Below are 23,502 nucleotides of genomic sequence, written 5' to 3' on the forward strand. Positions count from 1 at the left end.
CATTTTTACATCTCTGGTACTTGACAAAGCAGCTCAATAAATGTTTAATTAAAAAAAACTAATTTCTGAATTTGTTGAATATATAGAAATATCTAATATTTCAAACAAGGTATACTTTGAAACGTTTAGTTTTTCTCAAATCAAAAGTCCTGGGGGAAAAAAAAAACTTCAAGCGACAGTTTTCACAGAATATAAATCTTTCTTTGTTTCCTAATGACTGAGCTAAAAGTAACTTTCTCACAGTTGGGGAAGGATCAGCCAGTTCCACCCTGCAGTGGAATGCCCACTTACTGCTTGTTCAGGGAATTGATGATGCCAACAATCCTTTGTCTTCGGTATAATCAGACTCTGAAGCGCGTTCAGGCCTCTCGGTTCAGGCTGCCAAAAGTGGCAGCATCGCTCCCAGAAACGGACCTCGGTTCTGCTGACTCAGAAAGTCAGCTCCCAGCGGCAGACAGGCCCCTATTCAGATGGGATCAGTTTCTCAACCTTTTTTTTTTTTTTGAAGTGGTTGAGTGGTAGTCATGTTACCCTTTGAAAAAGAAGGGGATTAATGTGAACCCTGAAGCCGATGTCAGTGGGCACCTAAAATAAGATTTTAAAACCATTTTGCGAAACCAAGCTATTTTATGTTCCCTCTTATAAAATATTGTCTACTGAGAATGATTTGACTTGGGTAAGGTATAGCTTTAAGTGCTTTATTTTATAAACTGACAGACAACAGAGTGATTGTTGACAATCCTTATGACTCAAAACATAGATTATTCAGCAGCAGATTCTCCATGGCTGTTCTTTTCATTCTACTGTTAGCCGTGGAACATTTAGGAAAATCTTGTATTCCCATCAAAGCTAAACATGAGTTAAAGTGGAAAGAAATTTAGTGTGGAAGTTTGTATGATGACAGTATTAATTACGAAGAAAACTGCATAATGTGATTTTATTTCCATGATACAAGCTATCACAAATCTCCCACCTGAGACTCAATATAAAATGTTAGTTATCAAGGGTTATACCTTCATATGTTTAAGGGAGCACTACATATTAAATCATAGAATAAGCCAGGCCTCTGTTCACCTGATTCTAGAGTCAAGGCAATGTCCTGACCACCATATTTACAAGTGTCTTTGACTTCACAATATCTGCAACTGCAGTAGCACACACAGTGTCCTGAGGCACTTTCTTGTCAAAAGCACTTTGGAAACTTATTTTACACATAAGGCATGTTTCTCTTTTGTAATACAGCACCCTGTGAACATTCAAAGACCAGGAAGGACGATACTTTGGGTGGTCCTTCTGGAACAGAGGTGAACTAACAAAGGAATATCAACTTATTGTAAATATTACGATTCGTAATCCCTTATGATTATACAGTGGAAGTGACAAATAGATTCAAGGAGTTAGATCTGATAGACAGACTGCCTGAAAAACTGTGGATGCAGATTTGTAACACTGTACAGAAGGCAGCGATCAAAACCACCCCAAAGAAAAAGAAATGCAAAAAGGCAAAATGGTTGTCTGAGGAAGCCTTACAAATAACTGAGAAAAGAGAAGCAAAAGGCAAAGGAGAAAAGGAAAGACATACCCATCTGAATGCAGAGTTCCAAAGAAAAGCAAGGAGAGATAACAAACCCTTCCTAAGTGAACAACACAAATAGAGGAAAACAACAGAATGGGAAAGACTAGAGACCTCTTCAAGAAAATTAGATACCAAGGGAATATTTCATGCAAAGATGGGCTCAATAAAGGACAGAAATGGTATGGACCTATCAGAAGCAGAAGATATCAAGAAGAGGTGGCAAGAATACACAGAAGAACTGTACAAAAAAGAATGACCCAGATAACCACAATGGTGTGATCACTGACCTAGAGCCAGACATCCTGGAATGTGAAGTCAGGGGGGCCTTAGGAAGCATCACAGCAAACAAAGTGAGTGAAAGTGATGGAATTCCAGTTGAGCTATTTCAAATCCTAAAAGATAATGCTGTGGAAATGCTGCACTCAATATGCCAGCAAATTTGGAAAACTCAGCAGTGGCTACAGGACTGAAAAAGGTCAGTTTTCATTCCAGTCTCAAAGCAGGGAATGCCAAAGAATGTCCAAACTACTGCACAATTACACTCATTTTACACACTAGCAAAGTAATGCTCAAAATTCTCCAAGCTAGGCTTCAGCAGTACATGAACCAAGAACTCCCAGATGCTCAAGTTGGATTTAGAAAAGGCAGAGGAACCAGAGATCAAATTGCCAACATCCACTGGATCATGGAAAAAGCAAGAGAGTTCCAGAGAGACATCTACTCCTGTTTCATTGACTGTGTGGATCACAACAAACTGTGGAAAATTCTTTGAGAGACAGGAATACCAGACCACCTTACCTGACTCCTGCGAAACCTGTATGCAGGTCAAGAAACAACAGTTAGAACCGGATATGGAACAGTGAGTGGTTCCAAATGGGGAAAGGAATCTGTCGAGGCTGTACATTGTCACCCTGACTATTTAACTTACATGCAGAGCACATCATGCAGAATGTTGGGTTGGATGAAGCACAAACTGGAATCAAGATTGCCAGGAGAAATATCAATAATCTCAGGTATGATACCACCCTAATGGCAGAACGCAAAGAGAAACTAAAGACCCTCTTCATGAAGCTAAAAGAGGAGAGTGAAAAAGCTGGCTTAAAACTCAACAGTCAAAAAATGAAGATCATGGCATCCTGTCCCATCACTTCATGGCAAATAGGTGGAAAAACAATGGAAACAGTGATAGACTTTATTTTTGGGGGCTCCAAAAGTCACTGTCTTGATTAAAACCAAGTCTTGTTTTAATCACACAAATGTCTACTTTATTTATGCCATTTTAAGTACCATCCAAAGATTTTTATTCATTTGAGGTAACTCCTTAATTTTTTTTTTTAACCTCATTGAAATTATAGCTAGACTCTCTTTCTCTAAAGGTTTTTTGGTTGATATCCTTAATTTATTCTTATTAGCATCTGTAAGGTCCCCTCAGGGGAAGGCCACAATAAAGGTTCCTAAATCAGTTTTTTTCCTTCTAAAAATAAGTTCTTAGGGTAATTTGACTTTTGTTTTGTAAGTACCAACAATACAATTGTTTGCAACAAGAGCACTCTAGGCTTAATACTTTGTTAGTTCCTCTAATTTAAAAAGGATCCATCATTTGGCTAACAAATTATATCTCAACAGAGATGCAATCCATTAAGAATGCAAAAAAAAAAAAAAAAAGACCTCTTATAGGCCTAACAGGAACAAACACAAAATAGAACAACTTAGGAAGATTTACGTCTGAAAGACACAGAGAAATCTGAGCTTCCCCCTAGAAGTCCTTGTTTAAGGTTTTACCAAGATGACTTTTAATTTTTATGCACAAAGTTCAGTTCAGTTCAGTTCAGTCGCTCAGTCGTGTCCGACTCTCCGCGACTCCATGAATCACAGCATGCCAGGAGCATGGCAAATAGATGGGGAAACAATAGAAACAGTGACAGACTTTATTTGCTTGGGCTTCAAAATCACTGCAGATGGGGACTGTGGCTATGAAATGAAAAACGCTTGCTCCTTGGAAGAAAAGCTATACCAACCTAGGCAGCTTATTAAAAAGCAGAGACATCACTTTACCAACGAAAGTCCATCTAGTCACAACTATGGTGTTTCCAGTGGTCATGTATGGATGTGAGATTGGACCATGAAGAAAGCTGAGCCCCGAAGAATTGATGCTTCTGAGCTGTGGTGTTGGAGAAGACTCTTGAGAGTCCTTTGGACAGTAAGAGGATCCAACCAGTCAATCATAAAGGAAATCAACCCTGAATATTTATTGAAAGGACTGATGTTGAAGCTGAAGCTCCAATAGTTTGACCACCTGATGCGAAGAACTGACTCACTGGAAAAGACTCTGATGCTGGGAAAGACTGAAGGTGGGAGGAGAAGGGGACGACAGAGGATGAGATGGCTGGATGGCATCACCGACTCTGTGGACATGAGTTTGAGTGAACTCCGGGAGTTGGTGAAGGACAGGGAGGCCTGGCGTGCTGCAGTCCGTGGGGTCGTGGAGAGTCAGACAGGACTGAGTGACTGAATAACAACGAGGATGTTAGAAATCCTCTTTGTTTCCAAAAGAAAATCACGTGCTATCCCAAAACCGCAGTGGCTGTCAATGTAAGTGTTAGCAGATTTCCCTTTGCCAACTGGCAGGCTCTTGTTAATGCTATTAATTTGGTCTGTTGGGCAAAAGAGATGTTAGGTAAGGGATTACTCCCCAGGATTTGTACTGGAAAAACAACAGCATAACCAGCCTGGTTCTTTCCATGAAGTCCTTGAAAATATGAACCATAAGTGAATAATATAAAATCAGGAATATCAATAAGGCTTTCTCAGAGATCAATCCTGGGAGATAAAAAATTGTCAGTTAAAACAACATAATCATATATATTTTTTCATCATTGACATCTGATTCCTCCGGTAGCAAGGTAGCTGGATTAAGCTTGCTGCATTGATGCTTTTGAACTGTGGTGTTGGAGAAGACTCTTGAGAGTCCCTTGGACTGCAAGGAGATCCAACCAGTCCATTCTAGAGGAGATCGGTCCTGGGTGTTCATTGGAAGGACTGATACTAAAGCTGAAACTCCAATACTTTGGCCACCTCATGCGACGAGTTGACTCACTGGAAAAGACTCTGATGCTGGGAAGGATTAGGGACGGGAGGAGAAGGGGACGACAGAATGAGATGGCTGGATGGCATCACCGACTCGATGGCCATGAGTTTGAGTGAACTCCGGGAGTTGGTGATGGACAGGGAGGCCTGGTGTGCTGTGATTCATGGGGTTGCAAAGAGTCGGACATGACTGAGCGACTGAACTGAACTGAACTGAACTGATCTTGCATTTGGCAAGAGCAAGACAATCTCATGGGAAGTTAATCAACTTGCTGAATAATGTTGTGTGTGATGAGAGTTTAGTAATTTGAGGAGCAAAGACAGTAAGACGGTGACTCATGAGTATTTCTTCTCTGGTTTAACATAGCACAGCTGTTGCTGTGACAGCTTGGAGGCAAGGGGGTGGTGCTTGCGACCAAATCTAGCTATTGGTTCTAATATTCTACTGGTCAGCAGTAACCACCATATTGCTGGGTAAGTGCTCCTAATGCAGTTCCTTTTTTCTCAAGAACAGAGAGGGAAAAGGGTCGATCATAATTTGGATGCCCCCGGGCTGGGGCCTTGGTCAGAAATTCTTTTAAAGTCTCCTTGCCTTCAGAATGCTCTAGTTTCCAGCAAAGAGGTTCAGGTTGGTCTTATTCAAGTAGATTATACAGTGGCTGAGCAATTAAAAAAAAAATTGGGGATCCATTTCCTGCACTAACCTGCAAGTCCTAAAAATACCCTTAATTGTCTTTTTATCTTCAGGGCAGGGAAGACTAGAAGGACTTTCAAGTCTATCCACATCAATTAACAGTTCTTTTTTAGAGATCCTACGTCCTAAATATTTTACACTAGTCTTCTGGTATTGTTAGGGGAAGCACACAGATTGAAACCACCCACCCTGGCCAGGCACCATAGTAACCACTTGCATGAGTTGTTTTACGACAGGAGGTCCTGGTAAGGAACAGGGAACTAATAAGCCACCACCAACCAGAAGAGTTCGGGAAAGGTCAAAAGGAGACACCACCTGTCTGACCACCTCCCAGAATCCTTCTCTCTGGCATCCATCATGGCTGAACAAGGCATGCACCACCAGGGAGGACTCTGAGTCAGAATGATTGACTAAGGACAACTCGGAAACTAACCCCATCACCATAAAACCCGAGACTGCAAGCCATGAGACAGAGCTGTTCTCCTGGGTTCTCTTACCCAGCTGCTCTCCACCCGGGTGCCCTTTCCCAATAAAATCTCTTGCTTTGTCAGTAGATAAGTCTCCTCGGACAATTCATTTCCAAGTGTTAGACAAGAGCCCAGTTTCGGGCCCTTAAAGGGGTCCCCTTTCCTGCAACAGTATTGCACGTTTTCTTTGAACACTTTATGGTTGCTTTAACGCTTGCTTTTGGAGTAAATACAGGATATCTTGATGGCTGTTTAACAAAGAGTTTGAACACAGAGGTAAATTATCTACATATTGTATCAACACTGACTTATGAGGAAAGTCCAGCCATCTAGATCAGCTTTTAATATCTGAGAGAAGTAAGTGGGGTTCTCAGTATAGCCCTGTGGCATTGCAGTCCATGTATATCACTATTCCTTCCAAGCGAAGTAAAAAAGACAGGGGTCGTCAGGATGTACAGGAATACTAACAAATGCACTGCAGAGATCCATCTGAAAAGAAGTCACTCTTTTTTGGAATATAGGACAGTAAGGTGTGAGGGCTTGGCACTACAGAATGCTGAGGGATAATAATAGCATTGATAGATCTCAGTGAAGTGAAGTTGCTTAGTCAAGCCGACTCTTTGTGACCCCATGGACTATACAGTCAATGGGATTCTCCAGGCTAGAATGCTGGAGTGGGTAGCCATTCCCTTCTCCAGGAGATCTTCCCAATCCAGGGATTGAACCCAGGTCTCCTGCACTGCAGGTGGATTCTTTACCAGCTGAGCCACCAGGGAAGCCCAAAACTATTGGAGTGGGTAGCCTATCCCTTCTCCAAGGGATATTCCCAACCTAAGAATTGAACTAGGGTCTCCTGCATTGCAGGCGATTCTTTACCAACTGAGCTGGATCTCAAGTCTTGTACAAATCTTCAACACTTGCCATTTGGTGTTTTAACTGGTGAAATGGAAGTGTTACAAAGGCTGGTGCAAAGCACAGAAGCCCCTTCTCAGTGTAAGCTGACATTAAAGGTTTTATTCCTTCTACGGCCTCCTGCCCTAATGGACACTGACAAATACTGGGCATGGGCTTATAGTGATTTGAATAGGGGATGTGGAATGTATTCATCCAATGTCAGTAGAATCAAGTGCCCATAATTCTTTAGGTACTAAGCCTAGCAAGTTGTCTTGTTCAGTGTCAGCCTCATCATGAGTCACAAACATCATATGATGAAGGAAGTCTGCTTCATCCTTTGGATCTAGAAACATTTCTCCCCAAGGAATGAAAGAAGTATGGGCGTCATAAGCTTCCAATAGGTCTTTACCTATTGGGTAAACAGGAGCATTTTCTACTGGGAGAAAGGAGTATCTTCTTTTAAGTTCACCTAAGTACAATTCTAAAGGTAATGATTAAATAACCTTAAGAGGAACAATAGAAACCCCTACCATCTGTACCAAGGTATTCCTCTGAGGAAGAGAGCCTTTAATTTTGGTAGTGTTCAAAACTGAAGAGGTGGCCCCAGTATATTAGGGCGTTCATTGCTTCTCCTTGTATAATCATTTCTACTTCTCCCAAGGTGTTAAGAGAGAAGGGGAAAGACTCTCCAGATTCCCTGGGAGTAGCCCTATTCTTGTTTAACTCGAAACTCCAATCTGAAATCCAGTTTGTTTCTAGGCTTCTTCTTAACTCACAGTTCATTTTCTGATATGCTGGGTTTTTGCAGTAAAAACAAACTTTTTGTTTTGCTCTCAGTTGAGAAATAAATGGGGGTTGGTAGACCTTCAATTGATCTTAGGTACTTAACTGGTGCAGCTGAAGGTTCATGATTTTGCAAATAACCTCTTTTCTTTCTTTTTAATGGTTTTGGAAAGCTGGTCAGCCAGTGTTACAAGGGTATTGGTATGTAATGCAGACCAACCTAGATTGTGTCTTTTGATCAGAGTGGCCAAATTCTTATGCAAACCATCTAAAAAGGTGGGGCTGAGCAGAAGATCAATTTATGGTTAGAAAATGACTCAGGTGTCAAGCCAGAACATTGCTTGACAGTTTTTTCCCAAATCTCTCCTAACAGTCTTGAATTGATTCAGCTGGCCTTTGCTTACATTGGTGACTCTTTGTCCAGTCTACAGGTTCAGGGAAATTTTCTGCGATAAGATCAAGTAATTTCTGAGCTAATTCCTTACATTCATTGCAAGTCTCTGGATTATGCGATTCAAAGTCTATTAAGGGGTGTTTCCAACCTGCTTTCTCCACCCGTTTCCTTGCTTGGCTTTCAAAACTAACAGCTATATTAGTTGATATAGATCTGAAAACCTGGGCTTATAGGTCCAGATGGTTAATTCAAATTTCTTATCCCAGTGGATCTTGACTAGATCAGGAAATTCTTTAGCCAAGGCTCTATGTTCTCTTCTGGTCCAGGGTGTATAGGTGATCCCCAAGGATGGCTTACCTCTCCCTGTAACAGGTGTCTCCTTAAAGGGAGCTATAATCACTCCTGATTTTTTACTCTCCTCTTCTGGGGGAAAGGGAGCAGCAGGAGGCTGAGAGGAGGAAGCAGCTGGACCAGGGAGCTCAGATAGATGAGGGTGTAGGAGGAGCGAGTGGGAGACGGGGTCAGGTTTGCAGCCTTTTTAGCTCTGATATAGTTTCAAGCAATTTCTTGTTGGTTTCCTGCAGAGAAATTACTCTATTGTTTCCTCTTTTAGAAGAGTCTAGATACCAATCAAAGTAAGCATTCCATTCACTCTGTTTGATCTTATGGCTGGCCTTTTCTATGCAAAAATATCAATTGTAGAATATCAAAGAACCCCAATTTGGCTCATTTTAGATTGAGATTTCCTTTAGCATAATTTTCCCAATGAACTTGGTACTTGTAAGGATGAACTCCCTACGTATTGCACATGAGTCTGGCTGGGGTGTCAGTCGAAAGTTGACTTTCTGACACCCTTCATTCCTGTCTTTCAGTTCAGTTCAGTTCAGTCGCTCAGTCGTGTCCGACTCTTTGCGACCCCATGAATCACAGCACGCCAGGCCTTCCTGTCCATCACCAACTCCCGGAGTTCACTCAAACTCATGTCCATCGAGGCAGTGATGCCATCCAGCCATCTCATTCTCTGTCGTCTCCTTCTCCTCCTGACCCCAATCCTTCCCAGCATCAGAGTCTTTTCCAGTGAGTCAACTCATCGCATGAGGTGGCCAAAGTATTGGAGTTTCAGCTTTAGCATCAGTCCTTCCAATGAACACCAGGATTGATCTCCTTTAGAATGGACTGGTTGGATCTCCTTGCAGTCCAAGGGACTCTCAAGAGTCTTCTCCAACACCACAGTTCAAAAGCATCAATTCTTCGGCGATCAGCCTTCTTCACAGTCCAACTCTCATATCCATACATGATCACTGGAAAAACCATAGCCTTGACTAGACGGACCTTTGTTGGCAAAGTAATGTCTCTGCTTTTTAATATACTATCAAGGTTGGTCATAACTTTCCTTCCAAGGAGTAAGCGTCTTTTAATTTCATGGCTGCAATCAGCATCCGCAGTGATTTTGGAGCCCCAAAAAATAAAGTCTGACACTGTTTCCACTGTTTCCCCATCTATTTCCCATGAAGTGATGGGACCAGATGCTTTGAGAGATTTTATTTCCCATTTTAAGTTGAATTTGTCAGGGATATAATTCACTAGTGAAATTGTGTGGTCGGCCTGTGTACTGCTGGTGAGTTTAACTTCTCTAGGTGTCACCCCAGAGACATTTCAGTTTGTCTTACACATCATGGATTCTCCCTCTGGCCGTCTAAGACCACCACAGGTACTCAAGTTGCTGAGTGGCCAGTTCTTATCTGCAGCTCTCAGAAGAGCAAGTGGTTTAATTAATGAGTGGGTTTCCCTGTGGGACCACTGCATGGTATGAGGTCTTGGCCTCCACCACTCCTATAAATTTCTCAGTCACCAGAGAAAGCCTTAACCAGCTGGGAGCAAAGCTCTCATATAATATCTTCACTTTTATCCCAACAAATTCTATTAAGGCAGCCAAACTGTGGAAAAGTGTGAGATCTGCCTCTTACCTAAGCACTTCAGGCAAGACTACTCAGTATCCTATAACTGAGAAAACTCTGATATTTTTCAACCAGCCCCACCCCATGGTATCTTCCAACTGGGCGAATATTCCTTGGCCAAGCTTTCAACTGGTTGGGTATTTCTCAGTATCTTTCAACCAAGCTCCACCCAGTATCCAGACCCTGGGTAGGTATGCCCCAGTACACTTCAACTGCCCCCCTCAGTATCTTCCAACTGGGAGGGGGCAGATAACCTGCTCTACCACCAAATAAAACTCAGGATCTTTAACCAGAAGAGGAGATCCGAGAACTAGGAGACTTACCCAAATTCACCTGGACTCCCTGAGGAGGTGGATGGGCTCAAGGGGCAACTGCTGGTACTGAGTCTCTGGTTCCTCATGGAGTTCAGGCAAAGGAAGGAGGGAAGCCCGCTCTGGGTCCCTTCATGGTCGCCGTAACTCGACTTAAAAAATTGCACAGTGTAAGAGTTGTGAGTTCGGAGAAGGCAATGGCACCCCACTCCAGTACTCTTGCCTGGAAAATCCCATGGATAGAGGAGCCTGGTAGGCTGCAGTCCATGGGGTCACTAACAGTCAGACACGACTGAGTGACTTCACTTTCACGCATTGGAGAAGGAAACAGCAACCCACTCCAGTGTTCTTGCCTGGAGAATCCCAGGGACGGGGGAGCCTGGTGGGCTGCTGTCTATGGGGTTGCACAGAGTCGGACATGACTGAAGCGACTTAGCAGCAGCAGCAGAGTTGTGAGTTAAGTTTTATTTGGGGTAAATTAGGACGGTAGCCCAGGAAACAGCACCACAGATAGCTCTGAGAAACTTCTCCAAAGAGGGAGGGAGGAAAGATAGTATATCTTTAGGACATAGGATATAGGATAAAGAGGGGTACATGCAAACAAGCACACATTTTTTTGTTAAATGTTTCTGCTGGTTTTGTGATGCTTTTGTTGGTTACAAGAAACAATTTCACCATGAGGTATTTTAGTGCTTTGCTAGATATGAAGAAATACAAGAACTGGGCTCATAAAAACAGTTCTTGAGAAAACCTAACTATCTGAAGACCTGTCTTGCAAGTTTCCAGAAGTACAGATTGCCTCATTTCTACTCTCCACCCTGAATTCCTTCAGAGGGTGTTGGAGGTCAGCAGCTTCAGTGGTACATAATTTAATTCTTATAGAGGTAGTTGGCAAATACCCATGGTAAATGTCAATTTGTGGTTCCCAATTTGTGATTGACAACCTTATTTGACATCTAGTAAACCTCGGTATCACTTCATGGAAAATAGATGGGGAAGCAGTGGAAAGTGTCAGACTTTATTTTTTGGGGCTCCCAAATAACTGCAGATGGTGACTGCAGCCATGAAATTAAAAGACATTTACTCCTTGGAAGGAAAGTTATGACCAACCTAGATAGCATGTTAAAAAGCAGAGACATTACTTTGCCAACCAAGGTCCGTCTAGTCAAGGCTATGGTTTTTCCAGGGGTCATGTATGGATGTGAGAGTTGGACTGTGAAGAAAGCTGAGTGCCGAAGAATTGATGCTTTTGAACTGTGGTGTTGGAGAAGACTCTTGAGAGTCCCTTGTACTGCAAGGAGATCCAACCAGTCCATTCTAAAGGAGATCAATCCTGGCTGTTCATTGGAAGGATTGATGCTGAAGCTGAAATTCCAATACTTTGGTCACCTCATGTGAAGAGTTGACTCACTGGAAAAGACCCTGATGCTGGGAAGGATTGGGGGCAGGAGGATGAGATGGCTGGATGGCATCACCGACTCTGTGGACATGAGTTTGAGTGAACTCCGGGAGTTGGTGATGGACAGGGAGGCCTGGCGTGCTCGGACACGACTGAGCGACTGAACTGAACTGAACTGTTGGATAAGCCTTTAACTAAGTGGAAGGAGGGCTTCCCAGGTGGCGCCGTGGTAAAGAACCTGCCTACCAGTGCAGGTTCCATTCTTGTGTCAGGAAGATCCTCTGGAGAAGGAAATGGCAACCCGCTCCAGTATTTTTGCCTGGGAAATCCTATGGACAAAGCAGCCTGGCGGGTTACCCTATGGGGTTGTTAAAGAGTCAGACACAACTTATCAATAACAACAGCCCCAAGGATGCAAGAGTGGTAGAGGGGGGAAATCCTGTCTCCCCAACAGTGAACTTCTCTTACAATGTGATTTTGGGTACTTTTCTCATAATTCTACCTATGTGTGTTCAGCTCTCCTATGATTCTGCAATATCCTGTAAAAACTCTTCTCATTCTTAAGAGTGAGTCTTAAGAGCTAGAATGAATTTCTTGAGTTCTGTTCTCTATAACTGAATGTGACTGCTATAATAATCTCAAAAATAAATTGTATTTTTAGCAAGCAGCCTTCTTGGTACAGAATTTTCTAATCCCCTGAGTTCAAATTGCAGGAACAAACATCATCTTAAGTCCTCAGTAAGTCCCCAATTTTCTGTATATTCAGAATTTTTTTTTTTTTAAACTGTCATCTAGATAGAGAATGGTGAAAGTCGATCAGTTGTGTCTGACTCTTTGCGACTCCATGGACTGTATAGTTCATGGAATTCTCTGGGCCAGAATACTGGAGCGGGTAGCTTTTCCCTTCTACAGGGGATCTTCCCAACCCAGGGGTTAAAGCCAGGTCTCCCACATTGCAGGCAGATTTTTTACCAGCTGAGCCACAAGGGAAGCCCAGGTAAAGAATGGAGTTGATGAGAATTCCAAACTGGCAGATAAACAGAGATATTCTCTGTACTAAAAAGTATCACTGGGCTTGAGGATAAAGAAATCTGAAAGGCATCTGAACTTCCCAGAGTTTCTATAAAGGAGGGAACTGTTTATCTAGAATATTTTCTAGACCCCTCTGAGTGTTACACTACCAAGCATATGATACGGTCCATTGACAGGAAAGCTATGACAAGCCTAGACAGCATATTAAAAAGCAGAGACATCACTGTGACAACAAAGGACTGTATAGTCAAAGTTATGGTTTTTCTACTAGTCGTGTATGGATGTGAAAGCTGGACCATAAGGAAGGCTACGTGAGAAGGAATTGATACTTTTAATTGTGTTGCTGGAGAAGACTCTTGAGAGTCCCCTGAATTGCAGGGAGCTCAAACCACTCAATCCTAAAGGAAGTACAGCCTGAATATTCATTGGAAGGACTGATGCTGAAGCTGAAGCTCCAATATTCTGGCCACCTGATGCGAAGAAGTGACTCACTGGAAAAGACCCTGTTGCTCGGGCACATTGAGGGCAGGATGAGGAGAGGGCGACAGGATGAGATGGTTGGATGGCATCACTGACTCAGTGGACATGAGTCTTAGCAAACTCTGAGAGATAGTGAAGGACAGGGAAGATTGGTGTGCTGCAGTCCCCAGGGTTGCAAAGAGTCGGACACGACTTAGGGACTGAACAGCAACCACCAGCAGGTCTACCTAGTATATGAAATGCAACAGTTTGTTTTGAATAATTTCTATTCAATTTTTTTGTTTGCTTCCAGAAAATGTAAAAACATACTATCTTTTGTCAGTCAAAACAAACATGTCAAACATACTGTCTCTGTAACAAAATGCCATACTGTGGGTGGCTGAAACAGCAGACATTTATTTTCTTGCAGCTCTGGAGGCTGAAAGGTCTGAGATCAAGAAGCCTACTGATTCAGTTCCTGCTGAGAGCTCTCTTGCTGGCTTGCCCCCATCTCCTGTGTCCTCCTCTGGCAGAACAAGAGCTCCTCTTCTTCTAAGGTACAAACCCATCCGGATTAGGGTTCCACGCTCATGACCTCATTTAACTTCAATTACCTCTTTACAGGCCCTATTTCCAGATACAGTCAGATTAGGGCAAATACGTCCTGGAATTTTGATTTTAGAAAATGTGAAAGTATTTTTTATAATAATGAAAAAGCACATTTCCTCAGTGATTAATATAAGCCAGGCCCTGTGGGAAGTGCCTTATAAGTATTTGTGAATTTAATTCTTACAACCAACGAACTAAGTATTATCTCATTTTACAGATGCGGAACCAAAGTTCAGAGATGCTAAGGAGCTTGCCCAAGATCTCACTGCCAGCACAGTGAAGATTCCAATACACACAGTCCTTTTAACTATTATACTGTAATCTAATCCACGTTGCTGTTTAGTGACTAACTTGTATCCAACTCTTTGCAAACCCAGGGACAATAGCTTGCTAGGCTCCTCTGTCCTTGGGATTTTTCCAGGCAAGAATACTGAAGTGGGTTGCCATTTTGTTCTCCAGGGGCTCTTCCTGACCCAGGGATCAAACATGCATCTCCTCCTTGGCAGACAGATTCCATAATTTAATGTATAAAATACTGGTATATTATATACCAATAAGGAGGGTTTAGCAAGCCCATTTGGAGAAGGCGACGGCATCCCACTCCAGTACTCTTGCCTGGAAAATCCCATGGACGGAGGAGCCTGGTGGGCTGCAGTCCATGGGGTCGCGAATCGGACACGAATGAGCGACTTCACTTTCACTTTTATGCATTGGAGAAGGAAATGGAAACCCAATCCAGTGTTCTTGCCTGGAGAATCCCAGGGACGGGGGAGCCTGGTGGGCTGCGGTCTATGGGGTCGCACAGAGTCGGACACGACTGAAGCGACTGAGCAGCAGCAGCAGCAGCAAGCCCAGAAGGTACCACTGACTGGAATGGATGCTGGTGTGAGATGAGTCCCACCCTAAGTGTGTGACTACACCTGCTGAAGGAGAATGGGAGACTACCACGCAGACACGGGAGTTTTGGATCACATACTCATTTATACTCTCACAAGCAGTATCTGAGTCTGATGCCCCACAACCTCATCAAACCAGAATTTTAAATAGTACCTCACCGACAATTTTCAAAAAACAAAAACTCTGATGTGCCCTATTTGCTATAAGAAAAGTCCTCTATGTAATTATTGTGACCTGGTTTAATCATTAGCCCTTATCAAGTGTAAGCCGTGATAACAAGTTACCAGGGTCTAAATACAAGCCTGATGAAGGCTAAAATTTGATATGCCCACTTTATTATTTCACCTGAAGATACTGCAAGAAAAGTCAAAGTGAAAAAGGCATAAGGAAAAGATAAATTATACAAAAGTAGTCATAAACCTTCATATTTCAACTCTCAGGATTGGCATAGCTTTTACAAATTTAGTTCTTTAAAAGGGTAATGTGACTGTCAACAGAAAAGTTATCCTTCACTTTCTGAAACACTAAAGTAAAAATAAACAGTAAAATGAATATATATATATATATATGAATATTATCTTAGATTATATAATCCTGGAGGGAGGCTGAGTGCTAAAATTTCCTTTTAAGCGCCACAGACTCTAAAATACCTGCTAAGTCCAGGTATTGTTCATGACGACATGCAGCAAAAATTGAGAACTTAAAGTATTTAAAAACAGAAAATTCTGCATCCAAGACTTTAACTGGAAAAATATTCAGCACTTTTTGGAAGGAGGGATCGAAAGACATGTCCGTGTAACAAACAGTATACGCAGTCAAGCGCTTTGCCCAGGTTTCCTCCTCCCTTCATTTCCTGAAGATACCGGAGACGGGACACTCATTACTCGGTACCTCTCAACCATTTCCTGCATTATAATCACTCGGAGGGACGGAAACAAAACACAGCGAGTCCCTGCATCTGGGGCAGGGCACCCGGGTTTTTCAGCAGCATCCCCACTTACTTAAGGGAGGGGGAGCTCGGCGCGGACGCCCGGCGCCCCCAGCAGAGCCCGGGGCTGGGCTCTCCCAGGCGCCCGTGAGGCCGGGGCCCGAGCGGAAAGCGCGCGCGGCAGTGCGGGCGGCTGGGCCCGGGCCCGGCGCGAGGAGAAGCGCTTAAAAAATAAGCTAACAAGCGGCTTTCGGGGAGCGGGAGTCGCGGTGCCCCGGGCGCCCTCGGCGAGAGGACGCGCGGCCTGCCGCAGGCGCCGGGGCCAGCGGCGCCCGCCCCTCCCCGGTGGCCGGCCCCGGCCCTCCTCGCAGCCGCGCGCGCAGCCGGCCGGGCGCCAGCGGGGCGGCCGCGGAGCCGGGCGGCGCAGCCCCAGCCGCCCCAGCGCGGCGCCAGGCCCGGCCCCCGGCGCGGCCGCGCCAATCGCGGGCCTCGGCCGCCGCCGCACCTGCGAGGGGCGCCCGCCGCCGCCGCCGCCGCGCGGCCCGCCCCCAAGCGGCGCGCGAGACCCCGGCCGCCAGCGGGCCCGCAGCGGAAGCGGCTGCCCGGAGGCGGGCCCACCGCCCCGCCGCCCGGCCGCGCCGCCCCGAGGACCCCCGCGGCCCGCCCGGCGCCCCCGCCGCGGGAGGCGGCCGCCGCCCATGCCCGTGTGGTGCTGCCGCTGCTCGCTGGCCGCGCATTTCAGGTGACTCCTCGGGCGGCGCGCGCGGGGCCGACTCAGGGCGCGCCGGGGCCGCCTCCCGCGCGGCCGCCACCTCGGCTCCGCGGGCCGCTCTCCCCGCGCTGGGCCGAGCGGGGCGCGGGAACCGAGACTCCGGGAGAGCGCAGCTCAGCGAAGGCGTCTGAGGTACCCGCCCGACAGCTGAGCACAGATGTCCATCCCCTGTGCAAACGTGCTCGTAACCGAAGTTTCTGGGTTGAGGCGAGGCAGGGACTTAGGTTCAGAATGTGATGCTCTAGGTGTACAAATGGGTCTGACTTTTAAGATGTCAGTCCTTGTAAGGCACGTATATCATAGAAATGTAACACCCACAGCTTGAACTTTTTCTTTTTTTTTCTGTAAAAAAAAAACCTCTGATAAGTTACTGGGTTGACGGGAGGCAGGGAGTTAATGTTTAAAACGTCATGCTCTAGGCACGAATAGGTTTCTGACTTTTAAGATGTTAGTCCTTGTAAGTCTGGCATGTCATAGAAATTGGAAACATGTGAAACGAGTCTTGACCTACATTATGGGGACCGTTTTTAGGGTTCATACAGATGATACGTTTTAAAATGAAACTGAATGGACTAGGCCTAGCCCAGTTGACCAACGTCTCATTCAATTATAGAAAGACCAAAAGCAACTGGAAACTAGTTTAAACCATGTCCTGAACACAAGTTAACCTTAACGAAGGCTTTAATAAAATGCTTTGCTTTATATATACGCAAATGTTCTAGGATGATGATAAGCAAAACTTCTTTGTTAAAATGTGACATTCTAATCGAGTTAATTGCCGTGCATAGACTTTAAATGGGTCATGAACTTGGATGTAGAGAATGGAACCAGGCATTTTCACTCAGCTTTAACCAGAATCTATGTTCTTCGAAAATTGTGACCATAAGCAGTAAGTCACAGTAGTATTTGTGACTTGGTCATCAGTAGAAATCACAGATGTTTTCATGCCACGCTGGTTGTTGCAGATACCTAGACATACTGTTTATTTCTTCAAGATCAGTAGTTATTTTGCATCACTGTACTGGTTATTTAATATAGCGGGGGAGTACATAAAGACATATTCCAAGTTTACTTTTTAGTTTCCTTGTAAATCCTATTACGTGTTTAATAATAATATTCAAAGAAGAGGTCCAGAGGCTTCACCATATTGCAAAAGTTGGGTGTTAGGCACAGAGAAAACTCAGAATTCCTGTTGTAATAGCTCACTAATCCACGTTTGCCCACCTTCTCAGTGAGTTTTGTAGGAGTCTCTAAATTCTGGATATTACAAATTATTTTATGTAATAAACTGCTGAATTTTAAATGCTAGGCAGATTTATTACCCACCTGACAGTGATTTGAGAGAATCAGATACCTCCTGGAAAACTCTAGAAAACAAGTTCTCCTAGTGAAAACTTAGACTGAAGCGCCTGAGAAAATAATATGCCCTTTAGAAGGTACTGTCCAAAAACCTTTTGACACCTTTTAATACAGTTGAATTCTAAGGACATGGCATGGGATTCCTAGCCATTCAACTAACCCTCGGTAGTGGATATCATATGCTTACCTCTGTACAGAAATTTGGAGGAGATGAAAACAAGATATTTGCTGTAGGTTCATCTTGAGAGATAAGCCTGCTAGCCAAAGGATAAAAATTGTGGTTGATAGACCATATTTTCATTGCGTAAACAGCTCTCTTATATAAAATTTTGAAAAGAAAATATTTAATATTTAAAACGTTTCCTTAGGAAAAGGTTTATAATTTGCTAATACTATTTTTTTTTTTTTTTTTTGCGGGGAGCAATTTCATTAGGTGTGCATTTAAAACCAGTTGTGATAACGTCTACATTTTGGATCTTGTCTTTTATCTGAAAGGATAAGGACTGTGAGAAAGCTGTCTCCTAACTTTCTGAGGAAGAAAACTTCCATACTTACTGTTCTAGAAGATAAAGAGTAGCTTCGTTTGTGACTTTGGAACCTTCTTTTGGGCTTCCCTAGTGGCTCAGATGGTAAAGATTCTGCCTGCATTGCAGGAGACCCTGGGTTTGATCCCTGGTTGGGAAAGAGCCCCTCAAAAAAGGAATGGCTACCCACTCTAGTATTTTTGCCTGGAGAATTTCCTGAACAGAGGAGCTTGGTTAGCTATAGTCTGTGGGGCTGCAAAGAGTTGGACACAACTGAGGGACTAACACTTGGCAGTTTTTCTTGTGGTAGTGTCAGTTTGGTAACATCTAAGCTTATGCTTCCAAAGATTAAACTCGGGTAGTAAAGCATTTCATTTTAGTTTGAATGATCATTTAGAAAAGTATTGCTAGATGTGAGAAAAGTCTTTTGTTATTCAAACATTATACCTGTGCCATCCTTTTGTTTTGAGACTTTGGATCATAATGTTTCAAAAACAAAACATGGGAGGCATGTAAAACCATCTTAAATAGTCATCTAACTTGATGCCTAACAATAGGGTAACTATTTTTGCATATGGATAAAGTGCTGTTTTTTTACTGTTTCCTAAAATTTAATTATATTTTCTAGTTTATTGCCCCAAATAAAGGAAAAGTAGGTATTTTTATTACTCAAAGTAAGTATTTGTTTTAAACAGAACAAACATTCAGCAAATTGGATACCTAAAGTGGAAATTTCCATTGTTCTTAGACTGTGGTATGGTATGCATATACTGTAAAATATGGTCAGAAATACTAGGTTAATAGTTTAGATTCTGAATTTTTTGCAAGGAATGCTTACTGGTAGACCTTGGTTTCACTGTTGCTTTATGTAAATTCAGTGAACCCTATTGTCATTTCATTTCTTGAATCAGTTTTTCGTGCCTGTGTTAGACCAGTATTTATCAAGCACCTTAAAGTTCATTACAAATAGCTTATACCAGTATTGTGGATTATGTACACAAAAGGTTAAACTTACGACCAATGGTAGAAAATCAGAACAAATCACCTGTACTCAGTGGAGAATTAAGAGAAGTTAAAACTTTGGCTCCACATACTCTACTTGAGTCTTGGGAGAGGCTAGTGTCAAATTGCTTGAGGCCCACACACAGACACACACATAAAACCTACTAGACCTAATAAGTGAATTCAGTGGTATTACAGAATCCAAGATCAACATACAATAATCAGTTATCTTTCTATATGCCAACAGCGAACAATCTGACAATGCAATTGACAAAACAGTCCAGTTTATACCAGCATCAAAGAGACTGAAATATTTAGAAATCAGCGGAAGAAATGTGGAACTTGTACACTGAAAGTTAGAAAACATCCCTGAGAAGAATGAAAGGCTTAAATAAATGATAAGAAATCCCATGTTCATGGGTTGAAAAGCTTAGTTTTCTTGATGGCAATATTCCTTGAATTTCGAGACAAATTCAATGAAATCCTATCAAAATCCTAGCTACCTTTTTTTTTTTTCTTCCTGGAAATTGATCGAAAGACTCTAAAGCTCACATGGAATTTCAGGGAACCCAGACTCTGTGGACATGAGTTTGAGTGAACTCCGGGAGTTGGTGATGGACAGGGAGGCCTGGCGTGCTGTGATTCATGGGGTCGCAAAGAGTCAGACACGACTGAGCGACTGAACTGAACTTAACCAAGAATAGCCAAGACATTCTTGAGAAAAGAACAAAGTTGGAGGATTCACACTTCCTAGTTTCACAAGTTGCGGCAGAGAAACAATAGTCAAGATAGCACGATGCAGGCATAAAGGTAAACATAGATCAGTAGATTAGAACTGAGAGTCCAGAAATAACTCCCTTCATTTGTGTTAAATTGACTTCTGTGGGATCCCAAGACAAATGGAAAAAGCAGTGTTTTCAACAAATAGTGCCAGGACAAGTGAATATCCACAAACGGAAGAATGAAATGGACTGCTGCCTCATACCATGTAAAAAATTAACTTAAAATAGATGAAAGACATAAATTTTAAAACCAAAACTATAAAACTCATAGAAGAGAACAGGTTTGTGATCTTAGATTAGGCAGAGCTTTCTTAGATATGACACCAGAAGTACAGCAACAACAACAAATAGACTTGATCAAAAATTAAAACTTGTGATTCAAAAGACAATATAAAGAAAGTGAAAAGACAACCCACGAAATGGGAGAAAATATTTACAAATCATATGTCCAGGATATATAAACAGTATTGAAAACTCAACAATAAAAATAACAGCCTAATTGGACAGTGGGCAACTAATTTGAATTACTCTCTGAAGAAGAAATACGAATGGCCAATATGCACATGAAAAGATGCTTAATATTAGTAGTCGTTGAGAAATGCTAATCAAAACTGCAGTGAGATGCTACTTTATGGCTACTAAGGTAGCTAAAATAAAAAAACACAAAAAAATCACATGCTGGTGAGGATGTGGAGACGTTGGAACCTGCATATCACTGGTGGGAGTATAAGATGGTACGCAGTTGGGAAACACTTGGCCAGTTCTTCAAGATGTTAAACATAGGGGCCAGCCATTGCATGCGCTTCCAAGAACATACCTGAGAGAAATAACATATGTTCATATAAAGATTTATACACAAATGTTCATAGCATATTTGTAATAGCTAAAAAGTGGAAATCATCCAGGTACTCGTCAGCTCATGAATGAATAAACAAAATGTGTTGTGTCTGAACAGTGGAATATTATTGAGGCCTAGAAAAGAATGAAGTGCCAATACATCCTACAACATGGGTGAACCTTGCAGTCATGCTCAGTGGAAGAAGCCAGATATAAAAGGCCACATAAGGGATGAGGGGTTCCATTTATTTGAAATTTCCATGTGCAGTAAGAGATTAGTGGCTGTCAGTGGCTGGGGGAGGGAAGAGGGAGGACTGGGTGCTAATGAGTGCAGTGTCTACTTCTGGGATGGTTACATTTCCCTGGAGTTTTGGTAATGATTGTAAAACCCTGTGAGTATATTTAGAACCCTGAATTGTACACTTTAAAAGAGTGAATTTTGGACTTTCCTGGTGGTCCGTTGGTTAAGAATGTGCCTTTCCTACAGAGGGCACACGTTCGATCCCTGTTAGGGAACTACGATCCACATGCTGTATGACTTGGCAAAAAATAAATAAAAGGGTGAAATTTGGGATATTTGTGAATTATATCTCATTAAAGGTCTTAAAAAGTATTTCCAAGTTCCCTCTATTTCAGTTCAGTTCAGTCGCTCAGTTGTGTCTGACTCTTTGCAACCCCATGGACTGCAGCAAACCAAACTAACCTGTCCTTCACTATCTCCTGGAGTTTGTTCAGATTCAGGTCCATTGAGTTGATGATGTCATCCAATCATCTCATCCTTTTTCACCTCCTTTTCCCCCTGCCCTCAATCTTGCCCAGCATCAGGGTCTTCCAGTGAGTCAACTCTTGGCATCAGGTGGCCAAAGTATTGGAGTTTCAGCTTTAGCATCAGTCCATCCAATGAATATTTGGGGTTCATTTCCTTTAGATTGATTGGTTTGATCTTCCTGCTTGATCCCCTTGATCAGGGGACTCTCAAAAGTCTTCTCCAGCACTGCAATTCAAAAGCATCAGTTCTTTGGTGCTCAGCTTCTTTATGGTCCAACTTTTACATCTGTACATGACTACTGGAAAAACCACAGCTGTGATTATACAGACCTTTGTGGGCAAAATGATGCTTCTGCTTTTTTAACATGCTGTCTAGGTTTGTTACAGCTTTCCTTCCAAGCAGCAAGCATCTTTGAATTTGACGGCTGCGGTCACCATCCGCAGTGATTTTGGAGCCCAGGAAAATGAATTCTGTCAGTGTTTCCATTTTTTCCTCATCTGTTTGCCATGAAATGGGGAGACCAGGTGCCCTGATATTCATTTTTTGAATGTTGAGTTTTAAGCCAGCTTTTTCACTCTCCTCTTTCACCTTCATCAAGATGCTCTTAAGTTCCTCTTCAATTCTGCCATTGTGGTGATATCATCTGCATATTTGAAGTTATTGATATTTCTTCCGGCACTCCTCATTCCAGCTTGTGATTCATCCAGGCCAGCATTTCACAAGATGTACTCTGCATGTAAGTTAAATAAGCAGGATGACAATAGACAGCCTTGACGTACTCCTTTCCCTATTTTGAACTAGTTTGTTGTTCCATGTCCAGTTCTAACTGTTGCTTCTTGACCTGCATACAGATTTCTCAGGAGGCAGGTAAGGTGGTTTGGTATTCCCATTTCTTTAAAAATTTTCCACAGTTTGTTGTGATCCACAGTCAAAAGGTTTTAGCACAATGAAACAGAAGTAAATGTTCTGAAATTCACTTGCTTTTTCTATGGTCCATTGGTTGCTGGCAATTTGAGGTCTGGTTCCTCTGCCTTTTCTAAATCCAGCTTGTACATCTGAAAGTTCTCAGTTCACATACTTTTGAAGCCTAACTTGAAGGATTTTGAGCATTACCTTTCTACTGTTAAATGAGTGCAGTTGTGCAATAGTTTGAACATTCTTTGGCATTGCCCTTCTTTGGGATTGGAATGAAAACTGACCTTTTCCAATCCTGCTGAATTTCCAAGTTTGCTGACATTTTGAGTGCAGTACTTTAACAACATCATCTTTTAGGATTTTAAATAGCTCAGCGGGAATTCCATCAGCTCCACTAGCTTTGTTTGCAGTAATGCTTCCTAAAGCCCACTTGACTGCCCACTCCAGGATGTCTGGCTCTGGGTGAGTGACCACACTATTGTGCTTGTCGTAGTCACCAAGACCTTTTTTGTTTAGTTCTTCTGTGTATTCCTGCCACCTCTGCTTTATATCTTCTGCTTCTGTCAGGTCCATACCATTTCTGTCCTTTATTGTGCCCATCCTTGCATCAAATGTTGCCTTGTTATCCCTAATTTTCTTGATGAGATCTCTAGTCTTTCCCATTCTATTGTTTTCCTCTATTTCTCTGCATTGTTCCCTTAAGAAGGCTTTCTTATCTCTCCTTGTTATTCTTTGAAACTCTGCACTCAGATTGGTATACGTTTTCTTTGATCCCCCAAATTGTATGTAATTATTTTATATTGTTAATCATGTTCCCATTTTGTCTTGCAACTCTTTTATTTTTTATCTTGCTATTGATTGTGAAAACTGATTAGTATCTTTTACTATTGTGATTATGTAACTGTTGCTGACTTAATAACATTGTATCATGATCCGTCAACAGAAAATTGATAGAATTCTGTATCATCAGACCTACCATTTAATGGAAAAACCTGTAATCACTTTTTAAAATCTGAATGCATATCAGAATTACTGCTTTTTTCCTGCAAAGCCC

The 23,502-nt window shown here is 42.6% G+C and overlaps 1 protein-coding gene across 3 annotated transcripts in view; it reads left to right on the forward strand.

The window, feature by feature from the left end:
- Positions 1–16,002: 16,002 nt before the first annotated feature.
- Positions 16,003–23,502, forward strand: part of OSGIN2 (oxidative stress induced growth inhibitor family member 2) — a 28,424-nt gene continuing 20,924 nt past the window's right edge. The window contains exon 1 of one of the 3 annotated variants that reach the window (XM_055432590.2): positions 16,003–16,230. In XM_055432590.2, coding sequence (XP_055288565.1) covers positions 16,187–16,230 — 44 coding nt within the window. In that variant the 5' untranslated portion in view covers positions 16,003–16,186. The other 2 variants (XM_055432592.2, XM_055432591.2) reach the window with 2 other exon arrangements.

Source organism: Moschus berezovskii, chromosome 16 (assembly GCF_049115385.1).
Source record: "Moschus berezovskii isolate FMDL1 chromosome 16, NW_MosBer_1.0, whole genome shotgun sequence".
Classification (NCBI taxonomy): domain Eukaryota; kingdom Metazoa; phylum Chordata; class Mammalia; order Artiodactyla; family Moschidae; genus Moschus; species Moschus berezovskii.